The sequence below is a fragment of the Leptodactylus fuscus genome, chromosome 3 (assembly GCF_031893055.1).
Source record: "Leptodactylus fuscus isolate aLepFus1 chromosome 3, aLepFus1.hap2, whole genome shotgun sequence".
NCBI classification, from domain to species: Eukaryota; Metazoa; Chordata; class Amphibia; order Anura; family Leptodactylidae; genus Leptodactylus; species Leptodactylus fuscus.
The window spans coordinates 7,265,064-7,292,313 of record NC_134267.1 but is presented as its reverse complement, the minus strand read 5'-3'; the positions used below and the strand labels follow the sequence as shown (position 1 = coordinate 7,292,313).

The window sequence follows — 27,250 nt, the reverse complement described above, 5'->3', positions numbered from 1 at the left end:
ATAGAGGTGGGATAAGAATCTGGATCTCCTGAGAGTGAGAAGCTCTGCTCATTCCATTAGTCAGTCCTATGTATGATGACTACAGGGGTGGGATAAGTTCTCTTGTTGCTGTTGATGCTCATTTACACTATGCTACTTTAAACCTTGCTGTATTGTGGTACGCTGCCCTAAAATCTGTGTCCTGTATGGAGACTTGTAGTGACAGACACCAGGGGAATTTTTTACTGGAGGGCCCAATACAAAGGTTTCATAATGACATCATCCCACCAACATGTGACCCATCCAACCATAAGAAGTATATATTATATTATCCAGGATTCTAGAGTCTCTTCCTCCTCCAGTCTTCTGCAGACTGTACAGCATGGGCCTATAAGTGACTATATTACAGGTATATAGCACTTGTCTATGTATATACATTGTATACACTTGTAGACTCTCTTGCCACGTTGTGATCCTCGGCGCTCTGGGGCATGTTAATGATAAATTACATTATAGCACATTGGGGTACAAGGACGACACGACAAGTTACAGTGTGATAACAAGTCAAGGTCTCGCCCTAGCACGTTCCTGTCACATAGGGGAGGTATATGGCGTATAGCCTGACATTATATACTGCAATGTACCTCGAGTACTAATGAGGAGGCCTCTGGCATATTTAGCAGGTTTATGTTTGGATACGGCTCCTATCACACTACCTATGTGATGGGGGGAGGATGGACGAGAAACACATGGACCAGGCTCACATAGATTACACAGGAGACACAAAGTAACCGTGAGAGGAACGACCAACATGACCATGGTATGGGTCAAGGTATCATCATGGCGAGGAACGGTGGGACCTACCATGGAGCAGAGATGGGGGAACACAACCATAGACAACTGGAAGGTAAACATTTTTGCAGATATAAATAATGAAAAATGTTGCAGTTTCCAAGATTTTCTCCAACCATCTCAGAGGTGACATCTGTTGTCTGGATGGGTTAACAATGGACACGACCATGAATACAAGAATCTCTATGGTCTGGGACTTGCCAGAAACCCAACCATGAATTCCTTATTGTGGCTGAGTCTTCAAGTGACTTGAAAAGGAATGGAACGTATATAGGATTTTCTGGACTTTGCAGAAACCCGGCATTTTTTGTTGCTGACTTTTTTGGCCCAAAGTGGGGCCTAAGGCTGGATTCACATCTCTGTCATTATAGTCTGTTTTCTGTTCTGTTGTAGGAACATCAATGGGGATCTGTCTAATGACAGACAAAACAGATACCAGGGGACCCCATTGACTATGATGGGACTCCATTTTTTGTGATGTGACCCCATTGACTATGATGGGACCCCAATGACCATGATTTGAACCCATTGACTATGATGTGACCCCATTAACTATGATGTGACTCCATTAACTATGATGGGACCCCATTGACTATGATATGACCCCACTGACTATGATGTGACCCCATTGACTATGATGTGACCCCATTGACTATGATGTGACCCCATTGACTATGATGGAACCCCAATGACTATGATTTGAACCCATTGACTATGATTTGAACCCATTCACTATGATGTGATCCCATTGACTATGATATGACCCTACTGACTATGATATGACCCCACTGACTATGATGTGACCCCATTGACTATGATGTGACCCCACTGACTATGATGTGACCCCATTGACTATGATATGACCCCACTGACTATGATATGACCCCACTGACTATGATGTGACCCCATTGACTATGATGTGACCCCACTGACTATGATGTGACCCCATTGACTATGATGTGACCCCATTGACTATGATGGGACCCCATTGACTATGATGTGACCCCATTGACTATGATGTGACCCCATTGACTATGATATGACCCCACTGACTATGATGTGATCCCATTGACTATGATGTGACCCCATTGACTATGATGGGACCCCATTGACTATGATGTGACCCCATTGACTATGATATGACCCCACTGACTATGATGTGATCCCATTGACTATGATGTGATCCCATTGACTATGATGTGACCCCATTGACTATGATGGGACCCCATTGACTATGATGAGACTCCATTGACTATGATGTGACCCCATTGACTATGATGAAACCCCATAGACTATGATTTGAACCCATTGACTATGATGGGACTCCATTGACTATGGTGTGACCCCATTGACTATGATGTGACCCCATTGACTATGATGTGACCCCATTAACATTTGTCATTTTCTCCATGATAACTCTGGACAAAAAACTTTCAGGACTTTTTCAGCAGAGATTTTAGATGGACTCTCAGTGAGAGGTTGATCTGATCTGATATTTGGTGCAGATGTGATTGTCCATAAGTGTTACAATCTATAATGGAGCCCCTATCTACACTGTATCATTTATAAACAATGGTGTCTGACAGAGCCCCCTCAACAAAAGGTTTGGGGTAACTGGTACCCCAGCATTACCTCCAGATCAGGGATCGGCGACCTCTGGAACTACACCTTCCAGTAGGGTCCATTCGCTTCAGTGGCCACTTGTAGATCCATGATAGCAGGAAGGTTTCCTACCAATGCTATAGATACACCCCAAGTTTTTAGATACTGAACCTAAAGGGTTTCTAGCTGATTCCGAGCTTGGGCCATGGGCTCAGAACCCTCACCAAGCCCCCGGGCCCCTCTGCCCCCTCGCTTACCTCTGCTATGGGGCTGGCAGACTATAGTAAAGTCACCCCACTGGAGACTCACTGGAGACCCCCTTTAACACGGCGAGGTAAAGGCCAAATATACTCTATTATCATATGATCAAAAAATGCAACAATGTCCACAAATCCTGGTAACATTATTGGGGTTTGTTGTATCGGTGGTCTCCGCTCTGGGGTACACAGGGTTCCACATGATGCTGGATTATAGGATTGTTCTTGGACTCTTTAGGCCGTCGATCCCATTCCCATTAATTTACCCCCACCCCCATTCCATCGTCTCCCGCCATCTCCGAACCTCGGCGCTTCCGACACTTTGTCCACGTTGCTCGGTTTCCGTGAAGGCGTCGGTATAAAATCTCAGGCAGGATCCGGAGTCTGGCCTGACATTTCCTCATCCCTCGGCGACTTCTCGAGCTGTTCTCCATTAAGATGCATCACAAAGTATCAGTGACATTAGGACAAGCTCTCCTGACTTCGCACATCAGCGCGCTATTTCCCTCCCGTTACCAAGCGGCCATAAAATCCCGCAGCATAAACTGTGATTGATGCCGAGGCCTCACCGAGGTTTTTGTCATTTCAGGCCTGGCATGAGGTCAACATTTTTTTTGGGTAAAGTAACGTTTCTTGTAAGAGATGAGCGCGCCGCGCGGAGTGCAGATACTTAATATCTTTATACACTTCCAGTCCCCAAAAGCCTCGCGTACACTGAACTCTAACCCCGGAGCTGCCATGTTGATTTCCTACGGTTCTTCCTAGCCTGGGGCTATTACAGTGGAATCAATCAATCAGTGTCATCCGTATTGATAAAGTTACAAAGCTTCTCTGTGAATTGTTCCTGTGTTCCGAGCCTTCATTAATAGGATATGGAACGTTTGTTTTCTGAGCCAAAGGATGCGGCAGTGGGAGGTCTGAGCGGAGACGGACGTGACCTCTCAAGGACGAAGGCGAAATCTGGGACGTCGCCTCGAAATATCTCTATATATAGTAATATACTAGCTGTAGTGATTCATGTATAGGCTATAGATATATGGAATTGTATATATATATATACAGTATATATATATATATATATATATATATATATATATATATGCACTATAATAAATTGTATCTAACATGTATCCAGTATATACACATAGTAATAGTCTGGAGCTGACTCAATGAGAGATATTGGAGAGATGTCCTGTGCAGGGAGGGGATAGATAAGATGTAACATCATCTCTCCTCAGTAGTAGTGTTATCCATAGAGGTGTTATCTTCTATTGTTATGTCTGTCTTGATTGTGCTGTGAAGAAAAGCTCTACAGATTTTGCAAGTGTCTGTCTATTATTAGGCCTAGTGGCCAGAGTTTATATTGCAGGATATAGTATGAGCTTTTTGAAATATAAGCATATATATACAGCATATATAAATAAACGTGTCTATACACAGGTCACACCGCCACGTGTCTATACAGAGGTCACACTGCCACGTGTCTATACACAGGTCACACCATCACGTGTCTATACACAGGTCACACCGCCACGTGTCTATACACAGGTCACACAGCCAGGTGTCTATATACAGGTCACACCGCCACGTGTCTATACAGAGGTCACACTGCCACATGTCTATACACAGGTCACACAGCCAGGTGTCTATACACAGGTCACACAGCCAGGTGTCTATACACAGGTCACACCGCCACGTGTCTATACAGAGGTCACACTGCCACATGTCTATACACAGGTCACACCGCCACGTGTCTATACAGAGGTCACACTGCCACATGTCTATACACAGGTCACACAGCCAGGTGTCTATACACAGGTCACACCGCCACGTGTCTATACACAGGTCACACAGCCAGGTGTCTATATACAGGTCACACCGCCACGTGTCTATACAGAGGTCACACTGCCACGTGTCTATACAGAGGTCACACTGCCACGTGTCTATACACAGGTCACACAGCCAGGTGTCTATACACAGGTCACACCACCACGTGTCTATACACAGGTCACACTGCCAGGTGTCTATATACAGATCACACTGCTACGTGTCTATACACAGGTCACACCGCCACGTGTCTATACAGAGGTCACACTGCCACGTGTCTATACACAGGTCACACCGCCACGTGTCTATACAGAGGTCACACAGCCAGGTGTCTATACACAGGTCACACAGCCAGGTGTCTATACACAGGCCACACCGCCACGTGTCTATACACAGGTCACACCGAAAACGTGTCTATACACAGGTCACACAGCCAGGTGTCTATATACAGGTCACACCGCCACGTGTCTATACACAGGTCACACCACCATGTGTCTATACAGAGGTCACACTGCCACGTGTCTATACAGAGGTCACACTGCCACGTGTCTATACACAGGTCACACCGCCACATGTCTATACACAGGTCACACCACCACGTGTCTATATACAGGTCACACCATCACGTGTCTATACACAGGTCACACTGCCACAGGTCTATACACAGGTCACACCGCCACATGTCTATACACAGGTCACACTGACACGTGTCTATACACAGGTCACACCGCCACATGTCTATACACAGGTCACACCGCCACGTGTCTAGACACAGGTCACACTGCCATGTGTTTATACACAGGTTACACCGCCAAGTGCCTATACACAGGTCACACCGCCAGGTGTCTATACACAGGTCACACCACCACGTGTCTATATACAGGTCACACCATCACGTGTCTATACACAGGTCACACTGCCACGTGTCTATACACAGGTCACACCACCACGTGTCTATATACAGGTCACACCATCACGTGTCTATACACAGGTCACACTGCCACGGGTCTATACACAGGTCACACCGCCACATGTCTATACACAGGTCACACCGCCACGTGTCTAGACACAGGTCACACTGCCATGTGTTTATACACAGGTTACACCGCCAAGTGCCTATACACAGGTCACACCGCCAGGTGTCTATACACAGGTCACACCACCACGTGTCTATATACAGGTCACACCATCACGTGTCTATACACAGGTCACACTGCCACGTGTCTATACACAGGTCACACCGCCACATGTCTATACACAGGTCACACCACCACGTGTCTATATACAGGTCACACCATCACGTGTCTATACACAGGTCACACTGCCACGGGTCTATACACAGGTCACACCGCCACATGTCTATACACAGGTCACACTGCCACGTGTCTATACACAGGTCACACCGCCACATGTCTAGACACAGGTCACACTGCCATGTGTTTATACACAGGTCACACCGCCAGGTGTCTATACACAGGTCACACTGTCACGTGTCTATACACAGGTCACCCCGCCACGTCTGCTCCTCATATTGTATAAGACACAACTCAAAGCCCAGACGGTGACACAGAGCAGATCAGGCGACAGACAAATGGAGTACCTGTCTGTAGAGGAAACAACAAGCTCGCAGTGTGTACTGTACGCCTAAACACTCTCAGACGCACACAGCGTGTGACAAGACACAACAGCAAACACAGGCTATCACAGCATAAGTGCAGATGGCGGCGAGTCGCACACAGCGCAGAGCTGATAGGCCTGCCCAATAGGATCCCTGTATGAGGTGAGACAGAATCAGTGGGATACAAGGCCCCCATATACCGCACATATAAAGGGCTGTGCTGCCACCTCCTGGACACTCGCAGCCCTGCACACAATCCTGCGCGCTGACTGCACACATTACATGTCTCTTCCGTGTTCGCCTCAGGGCTGCAATTACCAAGACAAGGATTCAGACTTCTGGTTACGCATTGTCTGGAGTGGACACGTCGCTCAATGCGGATTTACCTCTGCAGGCTTTACTTATGGCCGAGTACAGAAGTAAAAAAAGAAACTTTTTTTCCTTTGTTCCTGATGTAGCTGAGCTGAGTCTGTCGTGTGTATAGTGTATATGTGGCTCCAATAATCTACATAACGGGAGTCACCACGAGAACCAGCTCTGCAGATACATAGGTTATAGTTAGGGTTAGAGATGAGCGAACATGGTTCGATCGGATATCACGCTGTTCGAGGTATTGGATTCCAATCGAACACCAGGTGGCAAACGCACTAAAAATTCGATTCCCCTCCCACATTCTCTGGCGGTTTTTTTTGCACCAATAACTGTGCAGGGGAGGTGGGACAGGAACTACGACAACAGAGGCATCGAAAAAAATCTGAAAAAGGAATTGGCGGCCGGAATCAGGTGACCTCCAGTTTATAGGAATGGTGGATTTAACATTAGATTAATTTGAGACTGTGAGACAGGGACAGATGTACAGGCAGGGTTAGCTAGGGGTTACCTGTATTTAGGGGGGAATGTCACTCACACAGCTCTTTGGGGCTCTATCTGGTCGAGATCCCTGTCAGCTTGCGATATGCCGGAGCTGACTTTTTCCCATAGGAATGCATTGACCAGCGTTGATTGGCCAGTGTACAGCATGCAGCCAATCAACGCTGGTTCTGCCAGAGAAGGCAGAGTCTAAGATCCGTCCACAGCAGTTTCCATTGTGGTCCGATCTCAGATGCAGCAGTGCTGACACGGAGTATTATCTCTGTACTGTGACATCACTGTGTGTATTATTCTGTACTGTGACATCACTGTGTGTATTATCTCTGTACTGTGACATCACTGTGTGTATTATCTCTGTACTGTGACATCACTGTGTGTATTATCCTGTACTGTGACATCACTGTGTGTATTATCCCTGTACTGTGACATCACTGTGTGTATTATCCTGTACTGTGACATCACTGTGTGTATTATCTCTGTACTGTGACATCACTGTGTGTATTATTCTGTACTGTGACATCACTGTGTGTATTATCTCTGTACTGTGACATCACTGTGTGTATTATCCTGTACTGTAACATCACTGTGTGTATTATCCTGTACTGTAACATCACTGTGTGTATTATCCTGTACTGTGACATCACTGTGTGTATTATCTCTGTACTGTGACATCACTGTGTGTATTATCTCTGTACTGTGACATCACTGTGTGTATTATCCTGTACTGTGACATCACTGTGTGTATTATCCTGTACTGTGACATCACTGTGTGTATTATCCTGTACTGTGACATCACTGTGTGTATTATCCCTGTACTGCGACATCACTGTGTGTATTATCCTGTACTGTGACATCACTGTGTGTATTATCCTGTACTGTGACATCACTGTGTGTATTATCCTGTACTGTGACATCACTGTGTGTATTATCTCTGTACTGTGACATCACTGTGTGTATTATCCTGTACTGTGACATCACTGTGTGTATTATCCTGTACTGTGACATCACTGTGTGTATTATCTCTGTACTGTGACATCACTGTGTGTATTATCCTGTACTGTGACATCACTGTGTGTATTATCTCTGTACTGTGACATCACTGTGTGTATTATCCCTGTACTGTGACATCACTGTGTGTATTATCCCTGTACTGTGACATCACTGTGTGTATTATCCTGTACTGTGACATCACTGTGTGTATTATCTCTGTACTGTGACATCACTGTGTGTATTATCCTGTACTGTGACATCACTGTGTGTATTATCCCTGTACTGTGACATCACTGTGTGTATTATCTCTGTACTGTGACATCACTGTGTGTATTATCTCTGTACTGTGACATCACTGTGTGTATTATCTCTGTACTGTGACATCACTGTGTGTATTATCTCTGTACTGTGACATCACTGTGTGTATTATCCTGTACTGTGACATCACTGTGTGTATTATCTCTGTACTGTGACATCACTGTGTGTATTATCCTGTACTGTGACATCACTGTGTGTATTATCTCTGTACTGTGACATCACTGTGTGTATTATCTCTGTACTGTGACATCACTGTGTGTATTATCTCTGTACTGTGACATCACTGTGTGTATTATCCTGTACTGTGACATCACTGTGTGTATTATCTCTGTACTGTGACATCACTGTGTGTATTATCTCTGTACTGTGACATCACTGTGTGTATTATCTCTGTACTGTGACATCACTGTGTGTATTATCCCTGTACTGTGACATCACTGTGTGTATTATCTCTGTACTGTGACATCACTGTGTGTATTATCCCTGTACTGTGACATCACTGTGTGTATTATCTCTGTACTGTGACATCACTGTGTGTATTATCTCTGTACTGTGACATCACTGTGTGTATTATCTCTGTACTGTGACATCAGTGTGTGTATTATCTCTGTACTGTGACATCACTGTGTGTATTATCTCTGTACTGTGACATCACTGTGTGTATTATCTCTGTACTGTGACATCACTGTGTGTATTATCTCTGTACTGTGACATCACTGTGTGTATTATCCTGTACTGTGACATCACTGGGTGTATTATCCTGTACTGTGACATCACTGTGTGTATTATCCCTGTACTGTGACATCACTGTGTGTATAATCTCTGTACTGTGACATCACTGTGTGTATTATCCTGTACTGTGACATCACTGTGTGTATTATCCTGTACTGTGACATCACTGTGTGTATTATCCCTGTACTGTGACATCACTGTGTGTATTATCCTGTACTGTGACATCACTGTGTGTATTACCCCTGTACTGTGACATCACTGTGTGTATTATCTCTGTACTGTGACATCACTGTGTGTATTATCTCTGTACTGTGACATCACTGTGTGTATTATCTCTGTACTGTGACATCACTGTGTGTATTATCTCTGTACTGTGACATCACTGTGTGTATTATCCCTGTACTGTGACATCACTGTGTGTATTATCCCTGTACTGTGACATCACTGTGTGTATTATCCTGTACTGTGACATCACTGTGTGTATTATCCCTGTACTGTGACATCACTGTGTGTATTATCCTGTACTGTGACATCACTGGGTGTATTATCTCTGTATTGTGACATCACTGTGTGTATAATCTCTGTACTGTGACATCACTGTGTGTATTATCCTGTACTGTGACATCACTGTGTGTATTATCTCTGTACTGTGACATCACTGTGTGTATTATCCCTGTACTGTGACATCACTGTGTGTATTATCCTGTACTGTGACATCACTGTGTGTATTATCCCTGTACTGTGACATCACTGTGTGTATTATCTCTGTACTGTGACATCACTGTGTGTATTATCCTGTACTGTGACATCACTGTGTGTATAATCTCTGTACTGTGACATCACTGTGTGTATTATCCTGTACTGTGACATCACTGTGTGTATTATCCTGTACTGTGACATCACTGTGTATTATCTCTGTACTGTGACATCACTGTGTGTATAATCTCTGTACTGTGACATCACTGTGTGTATTATCCTGTACTGTGACATCACTGTGTGTATTATCTCTGTACTGTGACATCACTGTGTGTATTATCTCTGTACTGTGACATCACTGTGTGTATTATCCTGTACTGTGACATCACTGTGTGTATTATCTCTGTACTGTGACATCACTGTGTGTATTATCTCTGTACTGTGACATCACTGTGTGTATTATCTCTGTACTGTGACATCACTGTGTGTATTATCCCTGTACTGTGACATCACTGTGTGTATTATCTCTGTACTGTGACATCACTGTGTGTATTATCCCTGTACTGTGACATCACTGTGTGTATTATCTCTGTACTGTGACATCACTGTGTGTATTATCTCTGTACTGTGACATCACTGTGTGTATTATCTCTGTACTGTGACATCAGTGTGTGTATTATCTCTGTACTGTGACATCACTGTGTGTATTATCTCTGTACTGTGACATCACTGTGTGTATTATCTCTGTACTGTGACATCACTGTGTGTATTATCTCTGTACTGTGACATCACTGTGTGTATTATCCTGTACTGTGACATCACTGGGTGTATTATCCTGTACTGTGACATCACTGTGTGTATTATCCCTGTACTGTGACATCACTGTGTGTATAATCTCTGTACTGTGACATCACTGTGTGTATTATCCTGTACTGTGACATCACTGTGTGTATTATCCTGTACTGTGACATCACTGTGTGTATTATCCCTGTACTGTGACATCACTGTGTGTATTATCCTGTACTGTGACATCACTGTGTGTATTACCCCTGTACTGTGACATCACTGTGTGTATTATCTCTGTACTGTGACATCACTGTGTGTATTATCTCTGTACTGTGACATCACTGTGTGTATTATCTCTGTACTGTGACATCACTGTGTGTATTATCTCTGTACTGTGACATCACTGTGTGTATTATCCCTGTACTGTGACATCACTGTGTGTATTATCCCTGTACTGTGAGATCACTGTGTGTATTATCCTGTACTGTGACATCACTGTGTGTATTATCCCTGTACTGTGACATCACTGTGTGTATTATCCTGTACTGTGACATCACTGTGTGTATTATCTCTGTACTGTGACATCACTGTGTGTATTATCCTGTACTGTGACATCACTGGGTGTATTATCTCTGTATTGTGACATCACTGTGTGTATAATCTCTGTACTGTGACATCACTGTGTGTATTATCCTGTACTGTGACATCACTGTGTGTATTATCTCTGTACTGTGACATCACTGTGTGTATTATCCCTGTACTGTGACATCACTGTGTGTATTATCCTGTACTGTGACATCACTGTGTGTATTATCCCTGTACTGTGACATCACTGTGTGTATTATCTCTGTACTGTGACATCACTGTGTGTATTATCCTGTACTGTGACATCACTGTGTGTATAATCTCTGTACTGTGACATCACTGTGTGTATTATCCTGTACTGTGACATCACTGTGTGTATTATCCTGTACTGTGACATCACTGTGTGTATTATCCTGTACTGTGACATCACTGTGTATTATCTCTGTACTGTGACATCACTGTGTGTATAATCTCTGTACTGTGACATCACTGTGTGTATTATCCTGTACTGTGACATCACTGTGTGTATTATCTCTGTACTGTGACATCACTGTGTGTATAATCTCTGTACTGTGACATCACTGTGTGTATTATCCTGAACCGTGACATCACTGTGTGTATTATCCTGTACTGTGACATCACTGTGTGTATTATCTCTGTACTGTGACATCACTGTGTGTATTATCCTGAACCGTGACATCACTGTGTGTATTATCCTGTACTGTGACATCACTGTGTGTATTATCCTGTACTGTGACATCACTGTGTGTATTATCCTGTACTGTGACATCACTGTGTGTATTATCCTGTACTGTGACATCACTGTGTGTATTATCTCTGTACTGTGACATCACTGTGTGTATTATCTCTGTACTGTGACATCACTGTGTGTATTATCTCTGTACTGTGACATCACTGTGTGTATTATCTCTGTACTGTGACATCACTGTGTGTATTATCCTGTACTGTGACATCACTGTGTGTATTATCCTGTACTGTGACATCACTGTATTATCTCTGTACTGTGACATCACTGTGTGTATTATCCTGTACTGTGACATCACTGTGTGTATTATCCTGTACTGTGACATCACTGTGTGTATTATCCTGTACTGTGACATCACTATGTGTATTATCCCTGTACTGTGACATCACTGTGTGTATTATCCTGTACTGTGACATCACTGTGTGTAGTATCTCTGTACTGTGACATCACTGTGTGTATTATCCTGTACTGTGACATCACTGTGTGTATTATCCTGTACTATGACATCACTGTGTGTAGTATCTCTGTACTGTGACATCACTGTGTGTATTATCCTGTACTGTGACATCACTGTGTGTATTATCCTGTACTGTGACATCACTGTGTGTAGTATCTCTGTACTGTGACATCACTGTGTGTATTATCTCTGTACTGTGACATCACTGTGTGTATTATCCCTGTACTGTGACATCACTGTGTGTATTATCCTGTACTGTGACATCACTGTGTGCATTATCCTGTACTGTGACATCACTGTGTGTAGTATCTCTGTACTGTGACATCACTGTGTGTATTATCTCTGTACTGTGACATCACTGTGTGTATTATCCTGTACTGTGACATCACTGTGTGTATTATCCTGTACTGTGACATCACTGTGTGTATTATCTCTGTACTGTGACATCACTGTGTGTATTATCCTGTACTGTGACATCACTGGGTGTATTATCTCTGTATTGTGACATCACTGTGTGTATAATCTCTGTACTGTGACATCACTGTGTGTATTATCCTGTACTGTGACATCACTGTGTGTATTATCCTGTACTGTGACATCACTGTGTGTATTATCCTGTACTTTGACATCACTGTGTGTATTATCCTGTACTGTGACATCACTGTGTGTATTATCTCTGTACTGTGACATCACTGTGTGTATTATCCTGTACTGTGACATCACTGTGTGTATTATCTCTGTACTGTGACATCACTGTGTGTATTATCCTGTACTGTGACATCACTGTGTGTATTATCCCTGTACTGTGACATCACTGTGTGTATTATCTCTGTACTGTGACATCACTGTGTGTATTATCCTGTACTGTGACATCACTGTGTGTATAATCTCTGTACTGTGACATCACTGTGTGTATTATCCTGTACTGTGACATCACTGTGTGTATTATCCTGTACTGTGACATCACTGTGTGTATAATCTCTGTACTGTGACATCACTGTGTGTATTATCCTGTACTGTGACATCACTGTGTGTATTATCCTGTACTGTGACATCACTGTGTGTATTATCTCTGTACTGTGACATCACTGTGTGTATTATCCTGTACTGTGACATCACTGTGTGTATTATCCCTGTACTGTGACATCACTGTGTGTATTATCTCTGTACTGTGACATCACTGTGTGTATTATCCCTGTACTGTGACATCACTGTGAGTATTATCCTGTACTGTGACATCACTGTGTGTATTATCCCTGTACTGTGACATCACTGTGTGTATAATCTCTGTACTGTGACATCACTGTGTGTATTATCCTGTACTGTGACATCACTGTGTGTATTATCCTGTACTGTGACATCACTGTGTGTAGTATCTCTGTACTGTGACATCACTGTGTGTATTATCCTGTACTGTGACATCACTGTGTGTATTATCCTGTACTGTGACATCACTGTGTGTAGTATCTCTGTACTGTGACATCACTGTGTGTATTATCCTGTACTGTGACATCACTGTGTGTATTATCTCTGTACTGTGACATCACTGTGTGTATTATCTCTGTACTGTGACATCACTGTGTGTATTATCCCTGTACTGTGACATCACTGTGTGTATTATCCTGTACTGTGACATCACTGTGTGTATTATCCTGTACTGTGACATCACTGTGTGTAGTATCTCTGTACTGTGACATCACTGTGTGTATTATCTCTGTACTGTAACATCACTGTGTGTATTATCCTGTACTGTGACATCACTGTGTGTATTATCCTGTACTGTGACATCACTGTGTGTATTATCCCTGTACTGTGACATCACTGTGTGTATTATCCTGTACTGTGACATCACTGTGTGTAGTATCTCTGTACTGTGACATCACTGTGTGTTTCATCCTGTACTGTGACATCACTGTGTGTATTATCCTGTACTGTGACATCACTGTGTGTAGTATCTCTGTACTGTGACATCACTGTGTGTATTATCCTGTACTGTGACATCACTGTGTGTATTATCCTGTACTGTGACATCACTGTGTGTAGTATCTCTGTACTGTGACATCACTGTGTGTATTATCTCTGTACTGTGACATCACTGTGTGTATTATCCCTGTACTGTGACATCACTGTGTGTATTATCCTGTACTGTGACATCACTGTGTGTATTATCCTGTACTGTGACATCACTGTGTGTAGTATCTCTGTACTGTGACATCACTGTGTGTATTATCTCTGTACTGTGACATCACTGTGTGTATTATCCTGTACTGTGACATCACTGTGTGTATTATCCTGTACTGTGACATCACTGTGTGTATTATCTCTGTACTGTGACATCACTGTGTGTATTATCCTGTACTGTGACATCACTGTGTGTATTATCCTGTACTGTGACATCACTGGGTGTATTATCTCTGTACTGTGACATCACTGTGTGTATTATCCCTGTACTGTGACATCACTGTGTGTATTATCTCTGTACTGTGACATCACTGTGTGTATTATCTCTGTACTGTGACATCACTGTGTGTATTATCCCTGTACTGTGACATCACTGTGTGTATAATCTCTGTACTGTGACATCACTGTGTGTATTATCCCTGTACTGTGACATCACTGTGTGTATAATCTCTGTACTGTGACATCACTGTGTGTATTATACTGTACTGTGACATCACTGTGTGTATTATCTCTGTACTGTGACATCACTGTGTGTATTATCTCTGTACTGTGACATCACTGTGTGTATAATCTCTGTACTGTGACATCACTGTGTGTATTATCCTGTACTGTGACATCACTGTGTGTATTATCCTGTACTGTGACATCACTGTGTGTATTATCTCTGTACTGTGACATCACTGTGTGTATTATCTCTGTACTGTGACATCACTGTGTGTATTATCCTGTACTGTGACATCACTGTGTGTATTATCCATGTACTGTGACATCATTGTGTGTATTATCTCTGTACTGTGACATCACTGTGTGTATTATCCTGTACTGTGACATCACTGTGTGTTTTATCCTGTACTGTGACATCACTGTGTGTATTATCCTGTACTGTGACATCACTGTGTGTATTATCCATGTACTGTGACATCACTGTGTGTATTATCCTGTACTGTGACATCACTGTGTGTATTATCTCTGTACTGTGACATCACTGTGTGTATTATCCTGTACTGTGACATCACTGTGTGTATTATCTCTGTACTGTGACATCACTGTGTGTATTATCTCTGTACTGTGCCATCACTGTGTGTATTATCCTGTACTGTGACATCACTGTGTGTATTATCCATGTACTGTGACATCACTGTGTGTATTATCTCTGTACTGTGACATCACTGTGTGTATAATCTCTGTACTGTGACATCACTGTGTGTATTATCCTGTACTGTGACATCACTGTGTGTATTATCTCTGTACTGTGACATCACTGTGTGTATTATCCTGTACTGTGACATCACTGTGTGTATTATCTCTGTACTGTGACATCACTGTGTGTATTATCCTGTACTGTGACATCACTGTGTGTATTATCCTGTACTGTGACATCACTGTGTGTATTATCTCTGTACTGTGACATCACTGTGTATTATCCTGTACTGTGACATCACTGTGTGTATTATCTCTGTACTGTGACATCACTGTGTGTATTATCTCTGTACTGTGACATCACTGTGTGTATAATCTCTGTACTGTGACATCACTGTGTGTATTATCTCTGTACTGTGACATCACTGTGTGTATTATCCTGTACTGTGACATCACTGTGTGTATTATGCTGTACTGTGACATCACTGTGTGTATTATGCTGTACTGTGACATCACTGTGTGTATTATCCTGTACTGTGACATCACTGTGTGTATTATCCTGTACTGTGACATCACTGTGTGTATTATCCCTGTACTGTGACATCACTGTGTGTATTATCCTGTACTGTGACATCACTGTGTGTAGTATCTCTTTACTGTGACATCACTGTGTGTATTATCCTGTACTGTGACATCACTGTGTGTATTATCCTGTACTGTGACATCACTGTGTGTATTATCCTGTACTGTGACATCACTGTGTGTAGTATCTCTGTACTGTGACATCACTGTGTGTATTATCTCTGTACTGTGACATCACTGTGTGTATTATCCTGTACTGTGACATCACTGTGTGTATTATCTCTGTACTGTGACATCACTGTGTGTATTATCTCTGTACTGTGACATCACTGTGTGTATAATCTCTGTACTGTGACATCACTGTGTGTATTATCTCTGTACTGTGACATCACTGTGTGTATTATCCTGTACTGTGACATCACTGTGTGTATTATGCTGTACTGTGACATCACTGTGTGTATTATCCTGTACTGTGACATCACTGTGTGTATTATCCTGTACTGTGACATCACTGTGTGTATTATCCCTGTACTGTGACATCACTGTGTGTATTATCCTGTACTGTGACATCACTGTGTGTAGTATCTCTTTACTGTGACATCACTGTGTGTATTATCCTGTACTGTGACATCACTGTGTGTATTATCCTGTACTGTGACATCACTGTGTGTATTATCCTGTACTGTGACATCACTGTGTGTAGTATCTCTGTACTGTGACATCACTGTGTTTATTATCTCTGTACTGTGACATCACTGTGTGTATTATCTCTGTACTGTGACACCACTGTGTGTATAATCTCTTGTACTGTGACATCACTGTGTGTATTATCTCTGTACTGTGACATCACTGTGTGTATTATCCTGTACTGTGACATCACTGTGTGTATTATGCTGTACTGTGACATCACTGTGTGTATTATCCTGTACTGTGACATCACTGTGTGTATTATCCTGTACTGTGACATCACTGTGTGTATTATCCCTGTACTGTGACATCACTGTGTGTATTATCCTGTACTGTGACATCACTGTGTGTAGTATCTCTTTACTGTGACATCACTGTGTGTATTATCCTGTACTGTGACATCACTGTGTGTATTATCCTGTACTGTGACATCACTGTGTGTATTATCCTGTACTGTGACATCACTGTGTGTAGTATTTCTGTACTGTGACATCACTGTGTGTATTATCTCTGTACTGTGACATCACTGTGTGTATTATCCCTGTACTGTGACATCACTGTGTGTATTATCCTGTACTGTGACATCACTGTGTGTATTATCTCTGTACTGTGACATCACTGTGTGTATTATCTCTGTACTGTGACATCACTGTGTGTATTATCCCTGTACTGTGACATCACTGTGTGTATTATCCTGTACTGTGACATCACTGTGTGTATTATCCTGTACTGTGACATCACTGTGTGTAGTATCTCTGTACTGTGACATCACTGTGTGTATTATCTCTGTACTGTAACATCACTGTGTGTATTATCCTGTACTGTGACATCACTGTGTGTATTATCCCTGTACTGTGACATCACTGTGTGTATTATCCTGTACTGTGACATCACTGTGTGTATTATCCTGTACTGTGACATCACTGTGTGTAGTATCTCTGTACTGTGACATCACTGTGTGTATTATCTCTGTACTGTGACATCACTGTGTGTATTATCCTGTACTGTGACATCACTGTGTGTAGTATCTCTGTACTGTGACATCACTGTGTGTATTATCCTGTACTGTGACATCACTGTGTGTATTATCCTGTACTGTGACATCACTGTGTGTAGTATCTCTGTACTGTGACATCACTGTGTGTATTATCCTGTACTGTGACATCACTGTGTGTATTATCCTGTACTGTGACATCACTGTGTGTAGTATCTCTGTACTGTGACATCACTGTGTGTATTATCTCTGTACTGTGACATCACTGTGTGTATTATCCCTGTACTGTGACATCACTGTGTGTATTATCCTGTACTGTGACATCACTGTGTGTATTATCCTGTACTGTGACATCACTGTGTGTAGTATCTCTGTACTGTGACATCACTGTGTGTATTATCTCTGTACTGTGACATCACTGTGTGTATTATCCTGTACTGTGACATCACTGTGTGTATTATCCTGTACTGTGACATCACTGTGTGTATTATCCCTGTACTGTGACATCACTGTGTGTATTATCCTGTACTGTGACATCACTGTGTGTATTATCCCTGTACTGTGACATCACTGTGTGTATTATCCTGTACTGTGACATCACTGGGTGTATTATCTCTGTATTGTGACATCACTGTGTGTATAATCTCTGTACTGTGACATCACTGTGTGTATTATCCTGTACTGTGACATCACTGTGTGTATTATCTCTGTACTGTGACATCACTGTGTGTATTATCCTGTACTGTGACATCACTGTGTGTATTATCTCTGTACTGTGACATCACTGTGTGTATTATCCTGTACTGTGACATCACTGTGTGTATTATCCCTGTACTGTGACATCACTGTGTGTATTATCTCTGTACTGTGACATCACTGTGTGTATTATCTCTGTACTGTGACATCACTGTGTGTATTATCCCTGTACTGTGACGTCACTGTGTGTATTATCTCTGTACTGTGACATCACTGTGTGTATTATCCCTGTACTGTGACATCACTGTGTGTATTATCTCTGTACTGTGACATCACTGTGTGTATTATCCTGTACTGTGACATCACTGTGTGTATTATCTCTGTACTGTGACATCACTGTGTGTATTATCTCTGTACTGTGACATCACTGTGTGTATAATCTCTGTACTGTGACATCACTGTGTGTATTATCCTGTACTGTGACATCACTGTGTGTATTATCCTGTACTGTGACATCACTGTGTGTATTATCTCTGTACTGTGACATCACTGTGTGTATTATCTCTGTACTGTGACATCACTGTGTGTATTATCCTGTACTGTGACATCACTGTGTGTATTATCCATGTACTGTGACATCATTGTGTGTATTATCTCTGTACTGTGACATCACTGTGTGTATTATCCTGTACTGTGACATCACTGTGTGTTTTATCCTGTACTGTGACATCACTGTGTGTATTATCCTGTACTGTGACATCACTGTGTGTATTATCTCTGTACTGTGACATCACTGTGTGTATTATCCTGTACTGTGACATCACTGTGTGTATTATCTCTGTACTGTGACATCACTGTGTGTATTATCCATGTACTGTGACATCATTGTGTGTATTATCTCTGTACTGTGACATCACTGTGTGTATTATCCTGTACTGTGACATCACTGTGTGTTTTATCCTGTACTGTGACATCACTGTGTGTATTATCCTGTACTGTGACATCACTGTGTGTATTATCTCTGTACTGTGACATCACTGTGTGTATTATCCTGTACTGTGACATCACTGTGTGTATTATCTCTGTACTGTGACATCACTGTGTGTATTATCTCTGTACTGTGACATCACTGTGTGTATTATCCTGTACTGTGACATCACTGTGTGTATTATCCATGTACTGTGACATCACTGTGTGTATTATCTCTGTACTGTGACATCACTGTGTGTATAATCTCTGTACTGTGACATCACTGTGTGTATTATCCTGTACTGTGACATCACTGTGTGTATTATCTCTGTACTGTGACATCACTGTGTGTATTATCCTGTACTGTGACATCACTGTGTGTATTATCTCTGTACTGTGACATCACTGTGTGTATTATCTCTGTACTGTGACATCACTGTGTGTATTATCCTGTACTGTGACATCACTGTGTGTATTATCCTGTACTGTGACATCACTGTGTGTATTATCTCTGTACTGTGACATCACTGTGTATTATCCTGTACTGTGACATCACTGTGTGTATTATCTCTGTACTGTGACATCACTGTGTGTATTATCTCTGTACTGTGACATCACTGTGTGTATAATCTCTGTACTGTGACATCACTGTGTGTATTATGCTGTACTGTGACATCACTGTGTTTATTATCCTGTACTGTGACATCACTGTGTGTATTATCCTGTACTGTGACATCACTGTGTGTATTATCCCTGTACTGTGACATCACTGTGTGTATTATCCTGTACTGTGACATCACTGTGTGTAGTATCTCTTTACTGTGACATCACTGTGTGTATTATCCTGTACTGTGACATCACTGTGTGTATTATCCTGTACTGTGACATCACTGTGTGTATTATCCTGTACTGTGACATCACTGTGTGTATTATCCTGTACTGTGACATCACTGTGTGTATTATCCTGTACTGTGACATCACTGTGTGTAGTATCTCTGTACTGTGACATCACTGTGTGTATTATCTCTGTACTGTAACATCACTGTGTGTATTATCCTGTACTGTGACATCACTGTGTGTATTATCCTGTACTGTGACATCACTGTGTGTATTATCCCTGTACTGTGACATCACTGTGTGTATTATCCTGTACTGTGACATCACTGTGTGTAGTATCTCTGTACTGTGACATCACTGTGTGTATTATCCTGTACTGTGACATCACTGTGTGTATTATCCTGTACTGTGACATCACTGTGTGTAGTATCTCTGTACTGTGACATCACTGTGTGTATTATCCTGTACTGTGACATCACTGTGTGTATTATCCTGTACTGTGACATCACTGTGTGTAGTATCTCTGTACTGTGACATCACTGTGTGTATTATCTCTGTACTGTGACATCACTGTGTGTATTATCCCTGTACTGTGACATCACTGTGTGTATTATCCTGTACTGTGACATCACTGTGTGTATTATCCTGTACTGTGACATCACTGTGTGTAGTATCTCTGTACTGTGACATCACTGTGTGTATTATCTCTGTACTGTGACATCACTGTGTGTATTATCCTGTACTGTGACATCACTATGTGTATTATCCTGTACTGTGACATCACTGTGTGTATTATCCTGTACTGTGACATCACTGTGTGTATTATCCTGTACTGTGACATCACTGTGTGTATTATCTCTGTACTGTGACATCACTGTGTGTATTATCCTGTACTGTGACATCACTGGGTGTATTATCTCTGTATTGTGACATCACTGTGTGTATAATCTCTGTACTGTGACATCACTGTGTGTATTATCCTGTACTGTGACATCACTGTGTGTATTATCTCTGTACTGTGACATCACTGTGTGTATTATCCTGTACTGTGACATCACTGTGTGTATTATCTCTGTACTGTGACATCACTGTGTGTATTATCCTGTACTGTGACATCACTGTGTGTATTATCCCTGTACTGTGACATCACTGTGTGTATTATCTCTGTACTGTGACATCACTGTGTGTATTATCTCTGTACTGTGACATCACTGTGTGTATTATCCTGTACTGTGACATCACTGTGTGTATTATCCTGTACTGTGACATCACTGTGTGTATTATCTCTGTACTGTGACATCACTGTGTGTATTATCTCTGTACTGTGACATCACTGTGTGTATTATCTCTGTACTGTGACATCACTGTGTGTATTATCTCTGTACTGTGACATCACTGTGTGTATAATCTCTGTACTGTGACATCACTGTGTGTATTATGCTGTACTGTGACATCACTGTGTTTATTATCCTGTACTGTGACATCACTGTGTGTATTATCCTGTACTGTGACATCACTGTGTGTATTATCCCTGTACTGTGACATCACTGTGTGTATTATCCTGTACTGTGACATCACTGTGTGTAGTATCTCTTTACTGTGACATCACTGTGTGTATTATCCTGTACTGTGACATCACTGTGTGTATTATCCTGTACTGTGACATCACTGTGTGTATTATCCTGTACTGTGACATCACTGTGTGTATTATCTTGTACTGTGACATCACTGTGTGTATTATCCTGTACTGTGACATCACTGTGTGTAGTATCTCTGTACTGTGACATCACTGTGTGTATTATCTCTGTACTGTAACATCACTGTGTGTATTATCCTGTACTGTGACATCACTGTGTGTATTATCCTGTACTGTGACATCACTGTGTGTATTATCCCTGTACTGTGACATCACTGTGTGTATTATCCTGTACTGTGACATCACTGTGTGTAGTATCTCTGTACTGTGACATCACTGTGTGTATTATCCTGTACTGTGACATCACTGTGTGTATTATCCTGTACTGTGACATCACTGTGTGTAGTATCTCTGTACTGTGACATCACTGTGTGTATTATCCTGTACTGTGACATCACTGTGTGTATTATCCTGTACTGTGACATCACTGTGTGTAGTATCTCTGTACTGTGACATCACTGTGTGTATTATCTCTGTACTGTGACATCACTGTGTGTATTATCCCTGTACTGTGACATCACTGTGTGTATTATCCTGTACTGTGACATCACTGTGTGTATTATCCTGTACTGTGACATCACTGTGTGTAGTATCTCTGTACTGTGACATCACTGTGTGTATTATCTCTGTACTGTGACATCACTGTGTGTATTATCCTGTACTGTGACATCACTGTGTGTATTATCCTGTACTGTGACATCACTGTGTGTATTATCCTGTACTGTGACATCACTGTGTGTATTATCCTGTACTGTGACATCACTGTGTGTATTATCTCTGTACTGTGACATCACTGTGTGTATTATCCTGTACTGTGACATCACTGGGTGTATTATCTCTGTACTGTGACATCACTGTGTGTATAATCTCTGTACTGTGACATCACTGTGTGTATTATCCTGTACTGTGACATCACTGTGTGTATTATCTCTGTACTGTGACATCACTGTGTGTATTATCCTGTACTGTGACATCACTGTGTGTATTATCTCTGTACTGTGACATCACTGTGTGTATTATCCTGTACTGTGACATCACTGTGTGTATTATCCTGTACTGTGACATCACTGTGTGTATTATCTCTGTACTGTGACATCACTGTGTGTATTATCTCTGTACTGTGACATCACTGTTTATCCTGTACTGTGACATCACTGTGTATTATCCTGTACTGTGACATCACTGTGTGTATTATCCTGTACTGTGACATCACTGTGTGTATTATCCCTGTACTGTGACATCACTGTGTGTATTATCTCTGTACTGTGACATCACTGTGTGTATTATCTCTGTACTGTGACATCACTGTGTGTATTATCCTGTACTGTGACATCACTGTGTGTATTATCTCTGTACTGTGACATCACTGTGTGTATTATCCTGTACTGTGACATCACTGTGTGTATTATCCTGTACTGTGACATCACTGTGTGTATTATCCTGTACTGTGACATCACTGTGTGTATTATCTCTGTACTGTGACATCACTGTGTGTATTATCCTGTACTGTGACATCACTGTGTGTATTTATCCTGTACTGTGACATCACTGTGTGTATTATCCTGTACTGTGACATCACTGTGTGTATTATCCATGTACTGTGACATCACTGTGTGTATTATCCTGTACTGTGACATCACTGTGTGTATTATCTCTGTACTGTGACATCACTGTGTGTATTATCCTGTACTGTGACATCACTGTGTGTATTATCTCTGTACTGTGACATCACTGTGTGTATTATCCTGTACTGTGACATCACTGTGTGTATTATCCTGTACTGTGACATCACTGTGTGTATTATCCTGTACTGTGACATCACTGTGTGTATTATCTCTGTACTGTGACATCACTGTGTGTATTATCTCTGTACTGTGACATCACTGTGTGTATTATCCTGTACTGTGACATCACTGTGTGTATTATCTCTGTACTGTGACATCACTGTGTGTATTATCCTGTACTGTGACATCACTGTGTGTATTATCTCTGTACTGTGACATCACTGTGTGTATTATCTCTGTACTGTGACATCACTGTGTGTATTATCCTGTACTGTGACATCACTGTGTGTATTATCCTGTACTGTGACATCACTGTGTGTATTATCTCTGTACTGTGACATCACTGTGTGTATTATCCTGTACTGTGACATCACTGTGTGTATTATCTCTGTACTGTGACATCACTGTGTGTATTATCTCTGTACTGTGACATCACTGTGTGTATTATCTCTGTACTGTGACATCACTGTGTGTATTATCTCTGTACTGTGACATCACTGTGTGTATTATCCTGTACTGTGACATCACTGTGTGTATTATCCTGTACTGTGACATCACTGTGTGTATTATCCTGTACTGTGACATCACTGTGTGTATTATCCTGTACTGTGACATCACTGTGTGTATTATCCCTGTACTGTGACATCACTGTGTGTATTATCCTGTACTGTGACATCACTGTGTGTATTATCTCTGTACTGTGACATCACTGTGTGTATTATCCTGTACTGTGACATCACTGTGTGTATTATCCTGTACTGTGACATCACTGTGTGTATTATCTCTGTACTGTGACATCACTGTGTGTATTATCCTGTACTGTGACATCACTGTGTGTATTATCTCTGTACTGTGACATCACTGTGTGTATTATCCTGTACTGTGACATCACTGTGTGTATTATCTCTGTACTGTGACATCACTGTGTGTATTATCCTGTACTGTGACATCACTGTGTGTATTATCTCTGTACTGTGACATCACTGTGTGTATTATCTCTGTACTGTGACATCACTGTGTGTATTATCCTGTACTGTGACATCACTGTGTGTATTATGCTGTACTGTGACATCACTGTGTGTATTATCCTGTACTGTGACATCACTGTGTGTATTATCCTGTACTGTGACATCACTGTGTGTATTATCCCTGTACTGTGACATCACTGTGTGTATTATCCTGTACTGTGACATCACTGTGTGTATTATCCATGTACTGTGACATCACTGTGTGTATTATCTCTGTACTGTGACATCACTGTGTGTATTATCCTGTACTGTGACATCACTGTGTGTATTATCCTGTACTGTGACATCACTGTGTGTATTATCCTGTACTGTGACATCACTGTGTGTATTATCCATGTACTGTGACATCACTGTGTGTATTATCCTGTACTGTGACATCACTGTGTGTATTATCTCTGTACTGTGACATCACTGTGTGTATTATCCTGTACTGTGACATCACTGTGTGTATTATCTCTGTACTGTGACATCACTGTGTGTATTATCTCTGTACTGTGACATCACTGTGTGTATTATCCTGTACTGTGACATCACTGTGTGTATTATCCTGTACTGTGACATCACTGTGTGTATTATCTCTGTACTGTGACATCACTGTGTGTATTATCTCTGTACTGTGACATCACTGTGTGTATTATCCTGTACTGTGACATCACTGTGTGTATTATCTCTGTACTGTGACATCACTGTGTGTATTATCCTGTACTGTGACATCACTGTGTGTATTATCTCTGTACTGTGACATCACTGTGTGTATTATCCTGTACTGTGACATCACTGTGTGTATTATCCCTGTACTGTGACATCACTGTGTGTATTATCTCTGTACTGTGACATCACTGTGTGTATTATCCTGTACTGTGACATCACTGTGTGTATTATCTCTGTACTGTGACATCACTGTGTGTATTATCTCTGTACTGTGACATCACTGTGTGTATAATCTCTGTACTGTGACATCACTGTGTGTATTATCCTGTACTGTGACATCACTGTGTGTATTATCCTGTACTGTGACATCACTGTGTGTATTATCCTGTACTGTGACATCACTGTGTGTATTATCCTGTACTGTGACATCACTGTGTGTATTATCTCTGTACTGTGACATCACTGTGTGTATTATCCTGTACTGTGACATCACTGTGTGTATTATCTCTGTACTGTGACATCACTGTGTGTATTATCTCTGTACTGTGACATCACTGTGTGTATTATCTCTGTACTGTGACATCACTGTGTGTATTATCCTGTACTGTGACATCACTGTGTGTATTATCCTGTACTGTGACATCACTGTGTGTATTATCTCTGTACTGTGACATCACTGTGTGTATTATCCTGTACTGTGACATCACTGTGTGTATTATCTCTGTACTGTGACATCACTGTTCTACTGACCTGTGTGTATTATCCTGTACTGTGACATCACTGTGTGTATAATCTCTGTACTGTGACATCACTGTGTGTATTATCCTGTACTGTGACATCACTGTGTGTATTATCTCTGTACTGTGACATCACTGTGTGTATTATCCTGTACTGTGACATCACTGTGTGTATTATCTCTGTACTGTGACATCACTGTGTGTATTATCCTGTACTGTGACATCACTGTGTGTATTATCTCTGTACTGTGACATCACTGTGTGTATTATCTCTGTACTGTGACATCACTGTGTGTATTATCCTGTACTGTGACATCACTGTGTGTATTATCCTGTACTGTGACATCACTGTGTGTATTATCTCTGTACTGTGACATCACTGTGTGTATTATCCTGTACTGTGACATCACTGTGTGTATTATCCTGTACTGTGACATCACTGTGTGTATTATCTCTGTACTGTGACATCACTGTGTGTATTATCTCTGTACTGTGACATCACTGTGTGTATTATCTCTGTACTGTGACATCACTGTGTGTATTATCCTGTACTGTGACATCACTGTGTGTATTATCCTGTACTGTGACATCACTGTGTGTATTATCTCTGTACTGTGACATCACTGTGTGTATTATCTCTGTACTGTGACATCACTGTGTGTATTATCCTGTACTGTGACATCACTGTGTGTATTATCCATGTACTGTGACATCATTGTGTGTATTATCTCTGTACTGTGACATCACTGTGTGTATTATCCTGTACTGTGACATCACTGTGTGTTTTATCCTGTACTGTGACATCACTGTGTGTATTATTCTGTACTGTGACATCACTGTGTGTATTATCCTGTACTGTGACATCACTGTGTGTATTATCTCTGTACTGTGACATCACTGTGTGTATTATCCTGTACTGTGACATCACTGTGA

The 27,250-nt window shown here is 41.6% G+C and overlaps 1 protein-coding gene across 1 annotated transcript in view; it reads left to right on the top strand.

The window, feature by feature from the left end:
- Positions 1 to 819: 819 nt before the first annotated feature.
- PPP1R21 (protein phosphatase 1 regulatory subunit 21) overlaps positions 820 to 27,250 on the top strand; it is a 79,868-nt gene continuing 53,437 nt past the window's right edge. The window contains exon 1 of the mRNA XM_075266951.1: positions 820 to 886. Within this exon, the coding sequence (XP_075123052.1) occupies positions 820 to 886 (67 nt within the window). The remainder of the gene's footprint in view (positions 887 to 27,250) is intronic.